The 22768-nt window shown below is 42.8% G+C and overlaps 1 protein-coding gene across 1 annotated transcript in view; it reads left to right on the top strand.

Moving 5' to 3' along the window:
- cntnap2a (contactin associated protein 2a) overlaps positions 1–22768 on the top strand; it is a 317081-nt gene that overhangs the window by 279967 nt on the left and 14346 nt on the right. Inside the window, exons 20-23 of the mRNA XM_079661019.1 lie at positions 193–429; positions 6034–6267; positions 6957–7090; positions 20142–20235. Of these exons, the coding sequence (XP_079517145.1) occupies positions 193–429; positions 6034–6267; positions 6957–7090; positions 20142–20235 (699 nt within the window). The remainder of the gene's footprint in view (positions 1–192; positions 430–6033; positions 6268–6956; positions 7091–20141; positions 20236–22768) is intronic.

Below are 22768 nucleotides of genomic sequence, written 5' to 3'. Positions count from 1 at the left end.
GAAGGTTGTTTGAGGAGCGGCGTCACAGTCTGAGGGATTAGCGGGACATCAGTGTCTTCCTCCGGGCGCTACGATATTACCAAAAGAGATTAAAACACCCTCTTACATTGGAACATGTCTTCTGTGACCCTGACTTTTCTCTCACCTCCCTACCTGTTTTGTATTTGTTTCCCATCTACCTCTCCCCCTCAGGTGCTGCAGGGGGTCAGCGGGGGTTTCTGGGATGTATCCGAGCTCTCCGGATGAACGGCATCACTTTGGACCTGGAAGAAAGGGCGAAGGTCACGCCCGGGGTCAAACCAGGATGCCAAGGCCACTGCACCAGCTTTGGGATGTACTGCCGTAACGGAGGGAAGTGTGTGGAGAAGTACAACGGATACTTGTGTGACTGCAGCGACTCCGCCTACGACGGCCCGTTCTGCATCAGAGGTGAGAGGCACTTTAGAAAACGAGAATTTCAGCGTCCAATCGAAAGGTAGATCACGAGGCTATAAACGCCACGAATGCGTCACGCTGGTATTCATCTTGAAAACTTCAATTGCAAGACAAAATCAATCTCTTTTTGTGTGGGCTTTCAATTTGATGCCAGGTTTTATTCCACCTATGCCAGCACTGCGAGGATTTTTGCAATTCCCCGAGGCATCTAACAGGATCTGATAAAGGATGTTTTTAATGTATTTGATTCCCTTCCTCTCACCTTACAAACTACCTTTCTGTTTCTGAGATTTAGGATGACACTGAGTGATAATATCTCCGCTATCACTTTAACGCTCTGTTTTAAAGGCGTCTTTATGAAGCTATGGATCACTGGCATAGTCTGTCTTTAGTTCACAAAGCCAGAGGCAGACAGCCATGATTACTGCTGGAGTGGATGTGTTTCAATGGGCCTGACAACCCACTGTGATATTTGGCTGTGATTGTCCTCACTTCCCCATTCAGTCTGGAAGCGCGGAAAGTCTTTGGGCTTATGATAAAAGCTATCGATCGGGAGTGATATTGTGCTTACCCACCAATTCCCCCTGATTTCAGAGTGCTCTCGCTGAATGCTGAAACAGTGCAGAGCAGAGAGATCAGAAACAAACCAAGTCACTAAGCGATATGTTTCTGTAAGTTTGCAGATGAGAACTATCACATTGCTCCTGCACATATTGCTGCAACATGGTGTTTGTTTCAGAGGGATTCATTAAAGTTCTACTTCCCGAAACAAGTTTTCTTAAAATGCTCCGGGGGGGAAGAGCCGCGCGCTGTCAGAGCTCCCAGTCAGGGAGTTGATCCCCGACACGTGAATTAATTTGTTTCCTAAAGCCTAATAGTGTTTTTTCCCCTGTGCTCTTGGCAGGGGGCTGACAAGATGACAGAGAAACAAAGTGTGTGTGTGTGTGTGTGTGTGTGTGTGTGTGTGTGTGTGTGTGTGTGTGTGTGTGTGTGTGTGTGTGTGTGTGTGTGTGTGTGTGTGTGTGTGTGTGTGTGGGGGGGGGGGGGGGGGGTGTGTGGGGGGGGGGGGGGTGTGTGTGTGTGCGTGTGTGTGTGTGTGTGTCATGTTGTCTTCTTTGTTTCCATTCACCACATTGTGTTCCTTATTGTTTCCTCTCCCTCTACTCATGTTCTTTCTTTTTGTATTCTCTTCTCTCGTGTCTTTTCTATTCCTGTCCTTTTCATCTACAATGCACCTCTACTTCTTCTTGCTTTGCTTTGAAGTACTTCCTGCCCTCCTATCTAAAATCTTGTTCTCTTTTTATACTTTACTTTCCAAATATGTTGCCTCTTTGGTTTCTCTCCTTTACATTTTCCTCCTTCAATTTCCTCTCCTTAATCCCTGAACCTGCACTTCCTCCTTTTCCATTTCGTCCACTTATTGTATTCACTACTTCTCAGGTTCATTTCATTTTCATTTAATCGTGGGACATTGCACATTAATGAACACTTTAGACAAATAATGCTTCAAGCGTAAATATGCCGGATGTTAGCTTTGAGCTAATTTCCATCCCTAGTCCTTGACCTACAACATATACGAACATGACATTTGTAAACATTGCAAGAAATAAATACTTGATATGCAAAAGAGCAAGAGCAGCACACACAAGTATTTACCACATGGCAGTACACTATAGCAGCAACGACATATTAAGTGCAAGAGAAGATACAAGAGTAGCATAAAGTGCAAGAGGAGATACCCCTGTGTTAAAGAGCATTTAGCGGTGATTGCACGTCTGGTTGTTTCTCAACCATTCTTTGAGTTGACCTTTAAAGCTATTGAGAGTGGGACAATCCCGTATCTCAGTTGGGAGGCTATTCCAGAAAGAGCTGCCTTTGATGGAGAGGACATTTTGTCCAAAAGTGGTCCGTCTGCGGTGGACCTCACAGTCTCCTCTGGTTTCTGACCTATGCAGCGTCCAGTGTGTTTTCTGTGGATGAATTCCCCTAAGGGAGGGGGGGCGGGGGGGGGGCAGTCCATGTAAACATTTATTAAAAAAAACACTTTTAAAAGACTTAAAATTGGTGGTATGAATTTGGCTTTTTCCCTCCTTCCTTATTCTCCATGTTCTCCCATTTGTCCCCCTGTTCCCTGCCTTCTTCTCCCTCCTTTCTCCTCTTTTACTTTCTCTAAATTAGCATTTCTTCCTCACATCTCCCTCCCTCCTCTTTTATTTCTGTGGCCCTCTGTTTTCTTTCTCTCCTCTCCCAGTTGCCCCTTTTCTGTTTTCTCCCAAACGTCTCCCCCTTTTCTCCGTCCTCTCAGCGAGTGAAAAATGCATGAAGCCAGCCATAATTGCATAGTGCATTTCCATTGTATCCATATTTACACACTGCTCAGGGGAGCCCGCAGTATTATTATTACACACACTCTCATTCTTCATGCTTTTCTGCCCTTGAGGGTCACATGGAGCCCACGTGCCCTGTACATACATAAACATGGACACACACACACACACACACACACATTTGTACATACCTGCAGGTGTGCATGCTCGCACAGCTCTCTTTCCACAACTTTTTCATGCACTGACATACACACACACACACACACACACAGACACACACACACACACACACACACACACACACACACACACACACACACAGACAAACACACACAGACACACACACACACACCCACACACACACACACACACACAGACACACACACATACACACACACACACACACACACACACACACACACAGACACACACACACACACACACACACACACACACACACACACACACACACACACACACACGCACCCCTGCCCTGGAGCAGAGTTTCTCATTCCCTCTCATGCTTCCAGACAGATGTGTGTGTTGCTGCTGAGGCTCTGGGCAGCAAGTCAGAGTCTCTCTTCTTTCTCAGAAAAGCCTAAGACAGGTTACACTAAGCCCCACACACTCTGACGGGTTTTTTAATAAAGATCAAATATAAGAATAGGTTTTAAAGATAACAACATAGGGGCCTGTTGCACAAGCGCTTTGTGAAGTTTCAACTTGGTTTGAACCGGTTTTATAATGATGACAACAGGCTGCAACTCTCAAAGTTAGTCACATAGAAAGTAGATTCTTATTTACTCCTGTAGCTAATAAACTGAGGAAGCTGTTATTAGCTTCCTAATCTGACACATTTAGCGTGAAGGGTAGAATATGTTCGTAAGAATTTGGTGGAAACATCAGACCTTACATTGATAAACCATAAAATACGTTTATACATAGTGGATAAAGACCTAGAAAATATTTTTTGTGATCAATTGTTTTATTATTTATTAAACAAATGGTACAATCAATAACATAAAAGGCAATACAGTACAAAAAAAGCACAAAAACTAAAGAAAGAAACAAAACCCAGTGACGTCCCTAACCCACCCACCCCCCACCCATCCAGATCACCATCCCCATTAGATAGTTATCCTAATATGCTCTTGAGGTTCACAATGAGCGAAGTCCACATCTCTATTGTTGACTCCTTTGCCCCATGTACCCGGGCTGTCGATACTTCTAGATACGATATTTCTAGATATGTTAGAACCCAGACCTTACGTGAGAGGGAATGGGGAGGCTTCCTGACCTAGAAAATATTAAAACAATTATTAAATAAATCATTCCCCACATTTGGTTGAATCTAGATTCCAAGCCAGCATATTTTTTACTATTAAATTCCAAAATCGAGTGTTGTTAACAAAGTAAAGTCAATCTTGATTAAAGAGTCTCTATCCATCAATAACTACAATCAGAGTCACCTCAAAATAATGACTTGGCCTCGAGCATTGCCAGAGTTATTCAAATATTAGATTTTTTTGCCAGCATTTTTCAATTATAAAGTCAACTGGAAAGATTTTTCTAAATGTATTTTCACAGAAACAACAGCAATCACATTTACAAGGTTTGCATTATCGGATATTTCGTACCTATTGTAAAAACCATGAATGCTACTAATTCTGAAACACAAACATGTCTATATAATGTATACATTTATGAATTGAAAAACTTTCCTTCAGAGAGGATTGGCAGTCTGCTGGCCTCCTTCATGTCAAGTTATAACTTTTGGAAGCTGACTATGCTAACGTTAGCGTGCTAATATGGCACATAGAGCCAGGAGTTAAAGAGGTGGCTAATAAGCAATATCTGACGTGACAACTGAGGCAAGAAGCAATCTTTTTTCTGTCTTTAGTCCAAAGATATTGAGGCTGTTATGTTGATTTGTTTTTCAATATATTGTTTTGTAACAGAGTTAAGGAATTTAATCAAGCGTGCTGCTCTGTCAGAAATACTTCATTTTGACTGATTTGCGTTTGATTCGGTTAATACCCATGAGCACGTATAGTGAAGAATTCTGCCGCATCAGAACGAGAAGTGAGAAGCAAGCTATTTGAGAACTTCACAAGCTTTCCGCCTGGTTAACGCAGAACAATTGGTAAAATGGGTCCCTCCAGACTCCCAGAGCCCGAAACGATATCAGTGCGGCGCAGATTGGAGGATGGAAATGTGGCTGAACAGAAGTGAGGGGTTTTCTGTACGATACCACTCCCCATTTTCTAGTAATAAATCTTCTATTAGATCTCAGTAATGTAGCTTGAACCAGTGTGTCCGGTGGGAGAGGATGGATGTAGCTTTAACATCAGAACATGAATATTCTTCACTCATAAAGGCTGTACATTTTGGCAAACTTTTCAAAATATATTCCATTCACACACACACACACACACACACACACACACACACACACACACACACACACACACACACACACACACACACACACACACACAGTCCCAGACTCTGCTTTCCCTGCAACCATTCTCTTTCATTTCACGCATATTGTGGTTTATTTTTCTCTTCAGTAACACACACACACACACACACACACACACACACACACACACACACACACACACACACACACACACACACACACACACACACACACACACACACACACACATACACACACACACACACACACACACACACACACACACACACACACACACACACACACACACACACACGGACATGGTACATGCGTGCACACACACACACACATAAACCAAAACAAGGAGCCTTGAAGCGTGACCTGAGAAAAATAAGGTTACTCCTTTCAACACTTGATTACGAGAATCAATAAGCCTCCTGGAAAGGCTGGAATACGCCATTAGGTCTGTTAATGTATTGGTAAACAATGTATTGTTTGCTTTGAGACGTTGGAGCACGGCAATTTAACACCCACTTTACTCCACCTCCTGCACACAGACATATTTATGTGTGCGTTTCTCTCTCCGGCCCTTTAATATGTCTACCCTGTTGTGTCTTGGCGTGTGTGAGCTGATGAGTGCCTCCCTGTGGCTACTGTTTGATGGAAGTGTTTTTCTTTTCATTTATTTCTGTCTGGCTGTCTCGATTTCTGCTTTTTTCCTGCATAGATGGATTGGTTGCCTGGCTTTTTTATTTTTATTTTTTATTGGTGTTTACAAAAAGTACTTATTGTGTGTTAACCTGTTTGCATTACGTGTGTGTTCATGCATCTTTCTGTGGTCTCACCCAGATGTCGGGGGTTTCTTTGAGGCGGGGACTCTGGTAAAGTACAACTTCCTGCCCGAAGCAGTGGCAGGAGCCAGCAGAGACTCAAAGATCCTGACGCACCAGCTGACGCCGCATGAAGTGAATCTGACAAAGGAGGAGGTGGCCTTTAGTTTCAGCACATCCAACGCTCCTGCTATTCTGATGTACGTCAGCTCCAAGACGCAGGACTATCTGGCTGTGGTTTTAAGGCAGAATGGTAAGATACCCCCCCCCCCCCCCACACACACACACACACACGCATTTTGCAGTCGCTCACCACTAAGAAGTCTGCTTGGACTTGTTTCGTGCTGCAAAGTACATTTTTAAAGGCTGACCTCGCTGCAGAGTTTGGAAACTTCTATAATCTCCAAGAAAATCCCCCCCGGTCAGCGGTCCCCCACTGAGCCGCTGACAGGCAGCTAAGTGCTTTGATGAAATACGAAAAACAAAATATTGACAGTGCCATCTAGCGTTTTAGCAATCGATGCAAAAATAAAAAATGCAACTACAAAATGCTCACATTGGCTGGGGGTGCAGCTGGAAAGTCTCGGGCCCCCCGCACTCCCACTGCCCCGGGAAAGAAGTTATCTATAATCCCCTGTCAAGCTGGGGGCCAATCAATCATTCAGGGTCTCGCCCTCTATCCCTCGCCCCTCCTTGCACCATCACTTCAAAAAGAAAACTACATTTGGACCTTGAGTGTTCAGTTCAATGAGAATATTTCTGTAAGAAGAAAAGTCTATTATGAACTAAACTGGCACGTCTTTGATGTCATCAATGTCTTTGCAGCCAGGTATTTATTGATAAGATCTCACGCTTAAATGATCTTAGAGAAGTGTAAAAGCAGAGGTGTGAAGCTTCATAAAACCAGAGCAGGTTTCTAATCTCTCTCCTGTTTCTCTCCAGGTTCTCTCCAGGTGCGCTATAACCTGGGAGGCCTCAGGGAGCCCTTTTCTATCGATGTGGACCAGCGTAACCTTGCCAACGGACAGCCGCACAGCATCAACATGTCCCGGGTCGACAGGAGCATCACCATCCAGGTACTGTACACACACACACACACACACACACACACACACACACACACACACACACACACACACACACACACACACACACACACATCTGGTCGCTCTCCAACATATCACGTTGGTGTTTTTCAGCCTGGATCCTTTTTTCCAAACGTGTTCTTAGTCTTATTTTTAAAACGTTGGTACAGTATTATCAACAGTGATTCAGACGGCTGTGTACTGTATGTCCACTTAAAGTGTTGGTTTATGCAACTGACAACATCATCAGTGTCTGACAACATCGTGGAGGACCCTAAGGAGAATTTCTTACTTGAACCTTTTGCTCGATCTTGTCTGTTTTTTTTATTGAGCTAACCAAGTCCCGCCGGGGGAAATCTGGCTCTGAAATCGAAGTTATGCTTTCTGTACTGAGTGTACTCCAGCACAACAAGCTCTAACAACACCCTCACTCCTCTCTCCACTCCTACTCACGTTTTGACTCTAGTCTTCTGGCAACAAGTCTCCTCTATCGAGATGTCAGAAGGATAATTCTCCACGAGCGATACTTGGTTAGACACAATAACAAACCCAGTGGATAAAGTGAAAGGTCAAGTAAAACGTTTTATTTCTCTGTAGTGTCCTTTCCAAAATGCTGTCAGGCACTTAGCAATCTGAGTCTGCCATTGGCAAAAACAACACTTTTAGTGGACGAAGGATTACATTGGCTGCAGCGCTCAATACTGAACCAATTTTAAAAAAACAGTTGTCCCCATTAGACAAAAGCATGAGAGAAGGAGCAGTTTGAAAAATACCAAAGTTACCCTTTAAGTCCGAGGAGGGAGAAGTGTCCTGTCTTCGGCTCAGATGAGAGTGCTTGTCCTCTGTTAATCCACTTCCAGCAGACAGCCTAAGTATAGCAGCAGAGAGAGCATCGACCTGTGTGTGTGTTTGTATGACTGTGTGTGATTGTGACTGCATATCTGTGTGTGTCAGACAGAGCACGACGGACATGTGTGTGCTCATGCATGGGAATTTGTGAACATGTATTGGTTTATATCTGTGTCTGTGGGTTTGTGTGCTCTTGAGTTGGGTGCAGCTAAACAGCTTAATGCAGATCAATACAGCCTAGCCTCGGTCCGTATCTGTCAGGGATGGAGTGAGAATTCAGCTAAACTATTACAGACTTTGTTCTGGGCTGAAATGCTCCGATTTGGCTGCAGGCTGCAGTTTAAGGAGGGCTCGAAATGGATGGCTGCCCTCTGTGAAACCCAGTTATCGGTTGCTTTCAGATCAGAATACATTTGTTTTTGCAGTTTATGGTCCGCCAAGAAAGGGATTTGCTTTGGCTTGAATAAGAACGAAAAAGAAAAATTAGAAAAACTTGACTTCTTTAATTAAATCTCTTCTTAACAGCTTGCAGTCTAAAACTTAGAAATCTCTGTGTGCTCATCATGTATTGTGGCATTAGAGTAGATAGCAATACTTTGCATAAAATTCGATTAGATATACTTTATTCATCCAAAACTGGGGAATGTTTTGTGATTGAAGCTTGTAAATAAGTCTCTAAATAATACACTATTACAAATATACAGAATAAGTTACAATATACTATAATGGACCAACCTGCTACTAAGAAAATATATACATGATATTACACACGTTATACAAGTGCATTGCATTTTCATCATTGCTCCATATTTACACTTCTGCTTAGAAAGTGTCATATATTTTATTATTTATTGGATCTTTTATTGTAGCTGCATATTTACATTTCTTCACTTCACGTGCTCACTTATGGAGAGACAACCTGCCCCCTGGTGGTCATATGGAGGCATTGCATGAACCAGATTCACCTCCTCTGTATATTTGAAGAACTGTGGGAGAGGATCATATCAATAATTGTATATGACCTTGCTCTACTAATTATAATCTATATTCCAGCTATTTGCCTTCATTCTGCGCTGTCTATTCTCGATGGATTTAATGTCCTTGCCGACATGTCGATGACATTTGATCCAATCAGCTGTGCCATCTTTTTCATAGTCTCATGGATTACTTTCAATCAATAAAACGCTTGACCACGATCCGCAGCATCTATTTTTGGAATTATTATAGAGAAATAAGGGTTCAAATTGTTATCTAGGTCAAAGACGACATTTGCTTTAGTTATTGCCTGGTCCAAATAAGTAGTTTTAACAGAACTTAATTAGAATAGGAAATAAATGAAAAAAGCATGCAAATTGGGAGACGTACATAAAATGCAACCAATCATTTTTTACACATAAAAAACTATTCAAATAAACAAAGATAACATTATTTATGAATTACAAAATGTTTTCAGGATTTTTAAATAAATACATTAGACATGGACTCGAAGGAAATCAATGACAAATATGAATACAGACATTATAAAATAATAAATACAGTGTTAGTCGAAAACAAGCCAGGATACGATTATAATGAAAATGAGTTGTAAGCTTTCTAATGTTGGTCAAAATGTCTCCCTGTCTTTTGATAAACCATGTCCAAACTAGAATTGGAGAGCACAGATATCATTTGGTAAAAATCAGGCAAGTTGTTTTTCCTAAAATGCTGTCGACGAACCGAACTGAACTGAAAAGATAACCTGGGTTTTGGTCGTTCAGCCGCTTCAGTGTTGCTATCATTACAGTGAAATATAAGGTTAGTGCCAGAATGAGTCACAGTATGTTTGCAAACCAATAATCATCACTCCTCTCTGCTCCATAAGTCTAACCCTTCTCTGCCTCTCATTGCATGTAGATAGCTAGTGACGAGAGAATCATCACCTACATTCACACACAGGCTGAAGAATTGTGACAGAAAGAAAATTAGAAAGTGAAACATCCAATAGGAATCGTCCTGGTTCTCTGAGCAAATCACCTCCTGCAGCTGCTGATCATCCCACAGGGAGCACTTCACACCACACACCCCATGCTTAGTGGCATCGAGAAGGATTGGAGCGGGCTACACACACACACACACACACACACACACACACACACACACACACACAAACACAAACACATAGTATGTCTTCCACTGGTCGATCACACATGGTTGTGTCTAGATATTGATCGTCCACCCTGTGTCCAGTTTGTGACTGAAATATTAATTTTTTCTTCCTTTTTTGCATTTTAAGAATTGATGGAGTTAAAGGCATACACAAAAAAAGTGAAATCCCCATTTAACACCTACATTAATTGTCACATCTTATTGAAGGGTCATTAGTTAGGTTTTGTGTTTTATACGTCGTCCATTTTCCCATCTTTCCTCAAAAAATGTGCTTCATTTTTAGCTATCTTGGCTATTTTTTTAACATTCCATATACTGCATTTGCAAGGTCCTTTCACTCGTGTTTCAGGTTGTCGTATTTTTTTACCAATTCCTTGTTATTTGTTTAATAATCTTATTGATTAGATTCGATACATTTTATTGATCCCAAATAAGGATTACATTCATTGCACACAAATAAACAAAGAGTAAATACATATTAACAATAAAGTGATGGAAATATATATCTAGGTCTTTCAATTTGGCTGCAGCAGTCGCGCCTCGTATACTGAACGCCACAAAGCATGGCCAGGTTGAAAAGTAGTGATCCCTTTGAAGAGGATCACTGGTGGGCACGGTGTGCTAATTTGGATTCAAGGAAGAAAGGAGAAATCAACGAGGGAACTGTGGGAACAGAAAACAGATGAAGTTTACAGATAAAGCATCAACAGCCAGGAGCTAACGAAGGTAACTTTGATGAGTAAAACTTTCTTCATGTTGCTGCCTCAGTGCCTCTGGGCTCTTTTCAGAGTACAAACGTGCTCTTAATATCTGAAGGTAAACACGTGTGGGCGTGCATACCAACGGACGCGAGATCTCGTCAGGTCATCTCGCAACAAAGGCTCCACACTGCTGCTCTACCAATCTTAATTTCTCAGTCTAATTAACACCTCGCCTGCCTTCTACCTTCTTTCAGCCGTGAGGGCTTTTAGTTCATTTACTAGCTAGGAGTCACAGCTCTCACTAATAAGTTGTGAGGAGCGGGACATATTCTGCTCAGGACGACAGCAGAGAGCAACACTGAGCAAGACAAGGGAGAAAGAGGGTGCTTACTAAGTGATCAGAAAATAGCAAACGCAGTATTTTGCCTTAAGCAAATGCCACTATCAGTATCCACCAATGAGGTACTAAACTGCTGGACAATATAAAACGCCTAACAGCAAAGAAACAAAGAAGAGCGTTTAAAACCTAAAGAGACAAATATTTCCCCTTAGGAATCTGAGACTATAAACAAAGCGCTCAAAGGAGATTACACTGCGGCCAGAAACAGGACTCCAAATGAATGCTAATGTCGCTAAGTGTCTGTTAGATGTGTAAATAAGATGCTGTATTTGCTTAACAATTTGTCAGTGTTGTGTGTATTAAGTGCCTTTTTAAGTAGCAAGCACAGGTTTCTAAATACAGTCCTTGGTTCCCCAGACCTCTGCTATAAGGTGGGGTATGTCATTTATTTCAGATACACTTTTTGTTATATTCCATGGAATGCTCTTAACATCCAGATAGCAATGAATATCTGAAGTGCTTTGATAAAAAATACATTAAAAAATGTCATCTGTGGAAGCCGTGGCGCTGTAATAAGCACGACCAATCATCTGAGCCGGCCCGGCTAAAGTAACTGGATGGCCTACCTGCCTGTCAGCCTTCCATCTGTGCACAAACTTATCTCGTGCCCTCATTGGTCATGTGCGCGCTCGTGTGTGTTGGAGGAGGGGCTCTGTAAGGAAGTCTGAAGGAAGGGGCAGATTTTTTCCGGTTGTGTATTTTCAAATCCTAGCGCACTCGAGCTGGTTTCTCCAAAATTACATACCCTACCTTTAAGTAAAATTGTTCCCCACTGCAAATATAACTTAAGAACATGAGTATTTTTCAGCGAAATGCACTTTCAAAGTATCAAAGTATACAGTATTTGCTATAGAATTACCCCTGCAGATGTATTTATATTGTATTTGTATTTGTTATGGTGGTGCATTTTTCTGTTGTAGTTGTAAGAGGTGGAGCTAATTGGATTTATTTGTAATGCTTTTGGGCAGTTAATTATATGTAATTGGACAATACACAACAAAACATCAGTAATGGAAATGAAGCTTTATGATAAGAACAGTTGCAATTGCACTTAAATATTCTTAGTTACATCCAACACTGCCTAATGTATACTCTAATCATAATTTACAACCAGGACAAATGTGCAGAAGCTTTCCTACATGCTGTTTTTTTAATGATCTTACTGAATTGCGTACACTTGATAATTACTTTTTGTGTGAGTTTGATTTGGATCACATATTATTTCACTAAAGCATCTCTTGTGGGTTCCAGTGCGCCATCAGCATTTGAAACCTAACCAACCCATTATTATATTTTCCTTGAATGCTCGTCTGAGGGCTTGTTGCAGCAGCTTTGATCTGAGATAAAACAGTGAGAGGAGAGGCAGACGGTCAGGTGCAATAAAAGTCAGTCATGTTGCCGTCCACGGGATCAAATTCAATTTCCAGAGTAAAAGACCTGCGTGTTTACCTGAGGTCTCAGCGCTCTGATATCACCGCTGCAAATCTTAAAGGCATCCAGACAAGAGGCTGTTTAGTTCAAAGACACGGCGGAGAACAAGTGGGAAGACGTGTAGGAGGGAGGTCATTGGAAACGGAGAGAAAAGGAAGAACAGAGGAGGGGGTTGATAGGAAGGATAATGTATTTAGATAAAGAAAGTAAACCCAGAAAATAAAATACCTCTTTGATTCATTTAGGTCATGAAACCCCAGCAGACTTATTTCAAGGTGTGGATTTGCACATTCCTGCTGAAGTGTGTGAGCCGAGCAGGAAGTGAGAGTTTGCCGTTTAAACAGTTTGTGAGGTAACGTCAGGTTAGCTTCTATCAAAAAGAGATCAAGGAGAGATCAGAAAGTGTTCCCTTCTCTGGATTCACTTCCTCTCAAATCTCACCAGGGTTTACCCGTGGAAGTGAGGAGGCCCTCCAGGCACGAATATCTCATCCCTGGTTCCTCTCTCCTTTCTCCTCTCCCCTCCTTTCCTCTTCTCCCCATTACTCTCCTCTCCTCTCTTCAATCCTTTTATTCATTTAATTTCTGTTCATTTAGTTTCCTTTTCTTTCCTCTCCTTTCCTCTCCTTACCTTTCCTCTCCTTCCCTTACCTTTCCTCTCCTCTCTTTTCCCTTCCTTTCCTTTCATTTAATCTCCTTTCCTTTCCATCCTATTCTTTATTTTCCTCTCCTCTCCTCCCCTCCATTCCTCCCCTCTCATCTCCTCCCCTCTCCTCTCCTCCCTCTCCTCTCATCTCATCTCCTCTCCTCCCTCTCCCCTCCTCCTCTCCTCTCCTCCCTCTCCCCTCCTCCTCTCCCCTCCTCCTCTCCTCTCCCCTCCTCTCCTCTCCTCTCCTCTCCTCTCCTTTCCTCTCCTCTCCTCCCCTCCCCTCCCTTCCTCTCCTCCCCCCTTCCCTCCCCCCTCCTCTCCTCTCCTCTCCTCTCCCCTCCTTTCCTCTCCTCTCCTCCCCTCCCCTCCCTTCCTCTCCTCCCCCCTTCCCTCCCCCCTCCTCTCCTCTCCTCCCCCACCTCTCCCCTCCTCTCCTCTCCTTTCCATCCTATTCTTTCTTTTCCTCTCCTCTCCTCTCCTCTCCTCTCCTCTCCTCTCCTCTCCTCTCCTCTCCTCTCCTCTCCTCTCCTCTCCCTCCTTCCCCCTCCTCTCCTCTCTTCTCCTCTCCTCTCCTCTCCTCCCCCCTCCTCTCCTCTCCTCCCCCTCCTTCCCCCTCCTCTCCTCTCCCATCCTCTCCTCTCCTCTCCTCCCCCTCCTTCCCCCTCCTCTCCTCTCCTCTCCCATCCTCTCCTCCCCTCTCCTCTCCTCTCCTCCCCCCTCCTCTCCTCTCCTCTCCTCCTCCTCCTCCCCCCTCCTCTCCTCTCCTCTCCCCTCCTCTTCTCTCCTCTCCTCTCCTCTCCTCTCCTCTCCCCTCCCCTCCTCTCCTCTCCTCCCCCCTCCTCTCCTCTCCTCTCCTCCCCCTCCTTCCCCATCCTCTCCTCTCTTCTCCTCTCCCCTCCTCTCCTCTCCTCCCCCCTCCTCGCCTCCCCCCTCCTCTCCTCTCCTCCCCCCCCTCCTCTCCTCTCCTCTCCCCTCCTCTCCTCTCCTCTCCTCTCCTCTCCCCTCCTCTCCTCTCCTCTCCTCTCCTCTCCTCTCCTCTCCTCTCCCCTCCTCTCCTCTCCTCTCCTCTCCTCGCCTCCCCCCTCCTCTCCTCTCCTCTGATAGCTGCTGATGGGTTTGTATTAGTTGTGCAAATGGCTCTAGCTGTGAAGGGAAAGACAATAACTCAGTTGTTTCCTGGATAATGAGGTCACACTATTCATTTGAGTGAAACAAAGAAGAAGATGAGATCTCTGGAGTGTAATCTGTGAAGTGAGTCTTATTGGTCCCTCAGACGTCGTTAAGGAAACAGAGCTGCCACCAGTAGAAGTTCTCAATGTGCTGTAAGGTACTTTGGATATATACAGCACATTGGCTAAATTAGATTCATTATAAGCTTGTAGTTAGGGAAATAGATTTCACCCATTGTTAATTTTCTCTTTGTCTAAACCCTGATTAATTTGCTTTTGTAAACTGTGTGTAACCGAAGAGGCCCAGCAGCCTTAAAGGGAGGAAACTGTCTTAAGTGTTGCAGCGTAAAAGGAAAAGATCCCAATAATTGCGGTTGTAATCGACAAAGTTTGGTAACACGAGTTTTTCTCCTCTGTGGACCTTTTTGTGGGGTTTGGAGACTCAGGCTGCCGTCCCTGACTGAGCAGCCAATTTGTTTTCTCAGATAAAAAGTAAATAAGCCAAGCGAAATTTAATTGTGCCCCATTATCCAGAACCTCCAGAAAACCAAACCCACACAATGCTCCACTGAGACCCTGGCTTTTGGAAAGAAGCAAATTAGGGTGTGTGTGTGTGTGTGTGTGTGTGTGTGTGTGTGTGTGTGTGTGTGTGTGTGTGTGTGTGTGTGTGTGTGTGTGTGTGTGTGTGTGTGTGTGTGTGTGTGTGTGTGTGTGTGTGTGTGTGTGTGTGTGTGTGTGTGTGTGTGTGTTTTCTGTATGGGACAAGTGCACACACATCTCAACCCTTTAGCTCCCTGCTAACAGCTATTCAGCACATCAATGGAACAAATGTCCACACAGAAACAAAAGTCATAGTTTTCAATCAACTGTTGGTTTAGCAGGTGTGTGTGTGTGTGTGTGTGTGTGTGTGTGTGTGTGTGTGTGTGTGTGTGTGTGTGTGTGTGTGTGTGTGTGTGTGTGTGTGTGTGTGTGTGTGTGTGTGTGTGTGTCTTTCTGTCCGTCTGTCTGTCTGTCTGTCTGTCTGTCTGTCTGTCTGTGTGTGTGTGTGTGTGTGTGTGTGTGTGTGTGTGTGTGTGTGTGTGTGTGTGTGTGTGTGTGTGTGTGTGTGTGTGTGTGTGTGTGTGTGTGTGTGTGTGTGTGTGTGTGTGTGTGTGTGTGTGTGTGTGTGTGTGTGTGTGTGTGTGTGTGTGTGTGTGTGTGTGTGTGTGTGTGTGTGTGATTGCACCGAATGCAGCCGTCAAGCTAATTAGAAAACTTCAGTGAAACAGCAACAACAAGTTAATTATGTTGAAGGGATATTAAAGTTGTGTGTTCCCTCCCTCCATCACACTCTCACATCTCTTCTGTGGAAACACGATGCTTCTTCTTCTCCTTTTTAGTTTTTAGTTCTGAGATATTGCTTTGAACATATCGCAGACTTTAGAAATAACATATTGTTAATTATTGTGTGATCATTTATCTGCAGGCCTGGTGAAGAGCTATTTGTTTTCAGGAAGGACGATCGCTTTTAAGTTTGGGCTCAGCCGTGAAAAGCTTGACTAAACGTCTGGTGTGACTTTATAGTGTGAAATTAGATATTGACACCACTGAATATGAGGATTAAATTGCATTATTTATTCTTTTTCCTAGAGAATAATCAGAGAATCATGATTAAAGAAGAAGTAATGATAGCATTTGTTTAGGATAATGTTACATTTTCTGGTTCAGATACTATTTATATGAAACCATACTGTATGGATGCAACGTACTGATTCTTGAGAGTCGGGACAAAACACTTTCTGAAAAACATTTTTTGAAAATGTACACTATATTGATTAGAGTTATATATTCATGTAGATTAAGATCTGTGCTATTTAACCATGTAAAGGTGCAGGCTGGAGGTTTAAACACATTTTTTATAAATTCACCTTAAAAACTTGATTTGTGTCAACTACGTCAGACACACTAAAAGTATATAATTATATAATTATAATAGCCCAACAAGAATCTTAAGTTCTGATGTATAGCGTTTAGTTACTCTTATATGCAATAAAATATAATATATAAACTAACGGCTTAATTTCACACTGTTATGAATACACAGATTTAAAAAAAACTGTATTTTAAAATGTTATCTTTTATTTTGCCACTAAAGAAAAAAAATCCTTAAGGGAATAAGACACAAGAGGGTGTAGATCTGATGATCCTTTATTACTTAAACAACAAAAACTGAAGAAAGAATTAGTTTTTTCCCAGAAAAATTACAAAAACATACATCTGAGGGTGTTGACAGGAAACTGACGGAGTTGACAAAATTGTATTTGCATTTCTGATTAATGAACAAATTCTTTTTTAAACAGATGGAAGTGACAATAGATTCATAAATAACAACTCCTTGTCTTATACTGAACATATTTGTCATTCAACTGAAATAAACAAACTGTAAATACAGCGTTTCAAACTATAACAAATTGCACCGTTTCCAACTATTACAAAAAATAAGTGAAGAAATGTAATGAAGCTAACAATCAGCCATAGGTGATGCTGCAAAACATGGCATACTTCAAAACTAGGGAAAAGAAGAGAGCAGGAACACACGTGTTGAGGAGGTGCTTACATTGAAAAAACACACTATGCTTTGAAGCATGAATGCAGTCACACAAGGGACTTATGCCTTGAGTACTAGGCGTCGGACATGCTCACGCTCTATGAAGTCCATCACATCAGGGGCAACACTGTAGATCTCTCTTGTTCTTGATTGGACTGGTGATGCATTTCCCATTAGTTTCAGTATGATGTCTTGAACTGGGCAGAGACAGACATCCTTCTTGCCACACTTGGGCTTAACCTTTGCTGTTGGACCATGGGGATGCAGAAATTCCACTTTCACATCTTGATGCTCAGTATCCACAGCAATGGTCTTGGCTAGCCACCAGTGGTCATATACTACTGCTAACCAGTCTCCATTATTAAGGCTGCTAACAGTCGTTACTGTTCAATGGCTCCTCATCCAACTCTTCCATCACATCTTCCATTTCCACATCCCCTCCCATCTCATTTTCCATCTCCTCCCACAACATGTTTAAAGGTCTTTTCTTTCTTGCCCTACGGGTATCACTCTGCTGTTCATCTGGGCCCTGAAATTAGAAGGTAGCTGGGCAGAAGCACTGGCAATCCAACATCTTGCTGCAAAAGCAGGATAGTTGTCTGTAGTGGATCCTGTTCTCATGGGCGATTACCTGGTGCATTTGTCTTGTTGAGGGAACCGGTCTGAGAAGTGTATCATATCTTTCCATGTCTTCTTCTACAATGTAGTGCAGCTGAACACCCTTCAGACTGTTTGAGACCTTCTCAAAGAATGTGTGTCCATCTGTCACATCATTTCCTCTCAGTACCAGGTTGTCAGCTGTTCTTTTTACTGTTCCGCCAATGCCGTCTGGTGCGCCTTTACCGTGGGATGTGGGGAAGAAGTTCCACGTTGCTTTTTCAAACCCTAGTGTAGGTGGAATAGCAGACAAAAGAAAAAAGTTCTTCTTGTTCTTATACTGTTTACTTGGTCCATCAGACCAGAAGTGCACAGTGGTGACCTGTGGATATTTAGTCTTGATGTCTTTTAAGACAGGTTCCATGTGTGTCCAGATTGCCGCAGCATCTTGTCTCTTCGACTCGGGCAGTGTGCAAAATGCTGCCTTTTCCCCCTTTGTGTAATACATTCCAGTATGGAGTGTTATCTGTGCCAGATTTTGTCCAAAATGGCAGGCCTGAACTTCAGTTTGATAATTGCATCTCCAGGATTCTGAGAAGTCAACATGGACGATTGCTGTACTCTCATCACAGGACTCAATTGTGTTGATGTATGCTTTTGACTGGTTTCGCACTGAACTGGTTTGATTTCTGAGTTTTTGCCCATAGAGTTTTATGAGCTCTGAAAGGCTGCCACTGTGTCGGACAAGCTTAGTGTTGATGTGGATTCCATTGCCTGTCTCTTCTTGAACTCTCTCCCACTGCCTCCACTGAACATGGATTTGGTCTTGCTCTTGGGTTGTAACTGTCCCTTTGTTTAGACATCGTGAGCAGGTGCGAAAAAGGCAGGCCTCACTTGCTGGAGAGCAACAAACTAATTGAAAACTGTCATCTAGTTTGTTTGACTTCACAACACCAGACATTCTAAGGACCTCAAGCATTAAGCATGCATTCTCATGTATTTGACACAGACAGGTCTTACGATCAGATGCTTTTGGTGCTGTGACACAGAAGGGCTTCAGAGCACAGAATGAAGAATAGCTCAGCTTTACAGTGGGGTTCCTGATAAGAACATCAGTATGGAGGTTGATCATGGAGTCTGTCAGGATCATTCTCTGCTGCTTGATCTTGTTCCTGGTGATTGTGTCAGTCTAATCGTCACACGTGCAGAGTTCAGGAAGAAATCCTGAACAGTCTGTGTGATACCTTGTAGGAATGTTGGCTTCTTGGTTGGCTGTTCCTTTCCTCTCATTAGCTTGTAAGTTAGCCCAAACTGCTGGATTTGGTAAAGAAGACGGTACTTTTTTAGGATCTTGCCTGATGACACACTTAGTGCTGGTTTCTGGCGCCGTGGCCCAGGAGGTTGTTTGTTTTTCTTCAGCTCTCTTCTGATGATGTTGTGGAATAGAAGAGCTTTGGATTCCTTATGTTGCTTCCTGATAGCATCTTCTTTGTTTCTGTCCCTGGAGAGTCCAGTGGTGTTTTAACTGTAGCCTTTTTTGTGCGCAATATTGCTTTTCTTAGTTTGTTTCGTTGCTTTGTTAAATTCTTAAGCTTCTCTTTCAACATTTTTATTTCTCTTGAATGCCTTTTTCGTGTTTTACTGTCTGCGAGACTCTCTGGCATTGTATTCTAGAATATCTTGATCTTGCGGACTATCTGGGGGGGTGTCTGCCTCCTGCACTGCACCTTCGTAGGACCTTTTCTGTCTGGACCTTTTCTCTCCAATACTTTTCTCAGATGCCCTGTCTCCCATCTTGTCTATCTGTATTACTTTTTTGTCTTGAACTCTCCTCTTCCACCTCTGTCTGTCCTCTACTTGCATGTCATATTTCTTCTCTTGGTCACTGTTTAATTTTTCTCTTCTCTTTCGTTGGTACTCTCTATTTCTTCTCCTTCGCTCTTCAACTGACAATTTCTCTCTAGCCATGTTTTCCTTTAATACAAAAGACATGAAAAATGTATCTGAATATTATTTTGGAATCAGATGTCCATTTATAATTGAACTCTTTTATAATATAATAACAAAATGTGGGCTTTTTTACGCAACACTACATGTATTGAAGACAACAGTATATGACATGCATGAAGAAGCTCTATACAAATCTTAAAGTAAAGTAAAAAAGAGAGACATATAATAATGATGTCATTTGAAGTAACATGTTTGAATCCGACTTTGTGGAGATGCTATTGAGTCCTAGTTATCTAGTGGTTAAGTAATAAGTTATTTGACTCTTATAAAGGTGTGTTGAACAGTTTTGTCCACAAGAGGGAGCCATTTTTTACTTTTGATATCAATGTGTTGTAGCCATAGACTTGTAGCTTTACAGCACCCAATAGCACTCAATAACCTTCTCACTTCATCATCCTATTCAATGTGCTGATGCAGGCTCGATGTCTTTTATCAATAATCAGTCGTTTTTCACCAGCTCTCTTTAAAAAAAAGCAGATACTAATATATGATGTCTCTGTTTCAGCTGGATTATTACCCTCCAGTCAGCTACACCCTCCCTGACGCCTCCGACACTCAGTTCAACCTGGTCAAGACGCTATTCCTGGGAAAGGTCTACGGTGAGTGTGTTGAAGTTTGCTTGGACACTATACTTAACCTTGAAATGCAACATTAATCCCCTTTAAATAAGCCATCTCCAACCGTTAAATGAACGTTAAAAGACATTAAGGTACACATTATGTTGTCTTTGTTTCTGTTCTGAGAAGGGACTGTGCGAATTCATTAAAAAATCATAACCGATGTACTGAAAGAGGCTGTAATGACTCAGTATGTCCACTAGATGTCGCCATAGGACTGAAAGTGTCATTTCGGTCGTACACTACCAGCTGCATCCACATGGCTGATAAGGTTATAAAATCTTGAAAATAATGTGTTAGCATGAAAATGTCCTTATTTAAAGATCTGCATTATTGTGTTACCTGGCATTAGAGTGTCCCTAATATTGACTTGGTGGATTTCCCTCTCATATTCACAGACTCAGTATTTGAAGGAAACACTGCAGTGCTGAACCAGATTATATGTGATGCAGGATATTTTGCATCAGTTATTGTTTCCCCAATGAATCAACCAATACCATCGTTTTTAACAAAGCACTTAATCGTCTGCTTTCACACCTCAGGTTTTGATTACCCTCGTTATAAAAGCATGTTACCTTAACCTATTTAAGTTCTCCTAAGAAGTCGCTGTGGTTTATGGCTTTATTTTTGGTCTGCTTTATCATGTACCTACTCTGATGGAAGATTGCCTCTCAGTATTTGCATATTGCTGCAGCTTGCTTTATCCTTCTCCTCTCTTCCATATCTTTGTCCTCTTTGTCCTCTACCTGGAGTGCTGAGAAACTCAGTGAGGTTGAAGTAATGGCTGACTTCACTTACCAGCCAGAAGTATCGACTGCAGCACACCGCCGGGACTCCTGGGAATACAACGCCATCCACACACACAGACACACACACGCACACACACACACCCACACCCACACACACACACACACACACACACACACACACACACACACACACACACACACACACACAGCCATCCATCTTCACACAACTAACCCAGCACAGATGCTTTGAGGGCACGCAGGACAAAGTCACTGCCAACACAGACCAAACTCAAATAGACTTTACACATCAATAGACTCAACATAGTGGAAGAAGACTCTGATAGACATCATAACAGAAAGAGCAAGGAGCAAGGAGAAAAGGAGGTCGAAGAAGAAGGAGATAAACAGAAGGATTGTTGTGATGAGGATGACAGAGGGAGAAAGAAACCGAACAAAAGCAGGCGTTTGATTTGATAGATCTTTTCCACTTCTGTGTTTGGACCACAGAGACAACAGAGGCTGTCAGCCAGTGAACACAGCCTCTGTGTTTACTGCAGCACACACACACACAAACACACACACACACACACACACACACACACACACACACACACACAGCGATGTCTCCTCTATCACCTCACAGTCTGCTGATGTTGTATGAGCTGGCTGGAATAAACATGGTAGAGATAAAGAGAGGTAAACAACGAAGAATGGAGAGATACACATAAATATATATTCTATTAAATCAATCTTTATTGCCCTCACTGATCCTTTTGAGGGCAAAAATAAGCTTATTAGCATTATTAGAACTAGGTTTAAGTGTTTATATTAGCCCCATAAATGTGTGTGTGTGTGTGTGTGTGTGTGTGTGTGTGTGTGTGTGTGTGTGTGTGTGTGTGTGTGTGTGTGTGTGTGTGTGTGTGTGTGTGTGTGTGTGTGTGTGTGTGTGTGTGTGTGTGTGTGTGTGTGTGTGTGTGTGTGTGTGTGTGTGTGTGTGTGTGTGTGTGTGTGTGTTGATGTATGGGTCCGTAGTCCCTGGGTCTCTGCATCCCAGTTGGATAGATTGTGAGCTATACATTAACCAGAGCAGCAGACACGCTCCCACAGCCTCAGTGCCACAAATCTCATAGTGTGTGTGTGTGTGTGTGTGTGTGTGTGTGTGTGTGTGTGTGTGTGTGTGTGTGTGTGTGTGTGTGTGTGTGTGTGTGTGTGTGTGTGTGTGTGTGTGTGTGTGTGTGTGTGTGTGTGTGTGTGTGTGTGTGTGTATGTGTGGACTATACGTGGGTGTGTGTGTGGACTTTACGTGAGTGTGTGTGAGTGTGTGTGTGTGTGGACTATACGTGGGTGTGTGTGTGGACTTTACGTGAGTGTGAGTGTGTGTGTGTGTGTGTGTGGGACTACATTCAGAGCCAAAGGCAGACATGGAGCAAGGAACAGCGACACGGTGGAAGTGCTATTAGAGAGCGATGAGTGTAGCCCTGAGGCAGCTGGTGAAGGACATGAGACGCTGACTGAAATACTGATGTTTCTTCACTTCCTCTAGCCTCTCTTACTCTGCTAACTCTGCCCACACACTTATAACACGTCGCTCGCTGCGGGGCTGACAATCATCTCACTCAGGCTTTAACTCATGCCTCCTGCAGGTCTAATGGATTTGTTCTGAGAGACATCCAGGCACTATGGCTCTTATTTGCAGTAACAAGTCTTTTATCAGGCTTGGCTTTGTCATGCCATCACTCACATCTACATCTGTCCACTGAGGACTA

Source organism: Notothenia rossii (assembly GCF_949606895.1).
Source record: "Notothenia rossii genome assembly, chromosome: 12".
Classification (NCBI taxonomy): Eukaryota; Metazoa; Chordata; class Actinopteri; order Perciformes; family Nototheniidae; genus Notothenia; species Notothenia rossii.
Note: the sequence above shows the minus strand (reverse complement) of the source record. Positions and strands in the feature narration are given on the sequence as shown.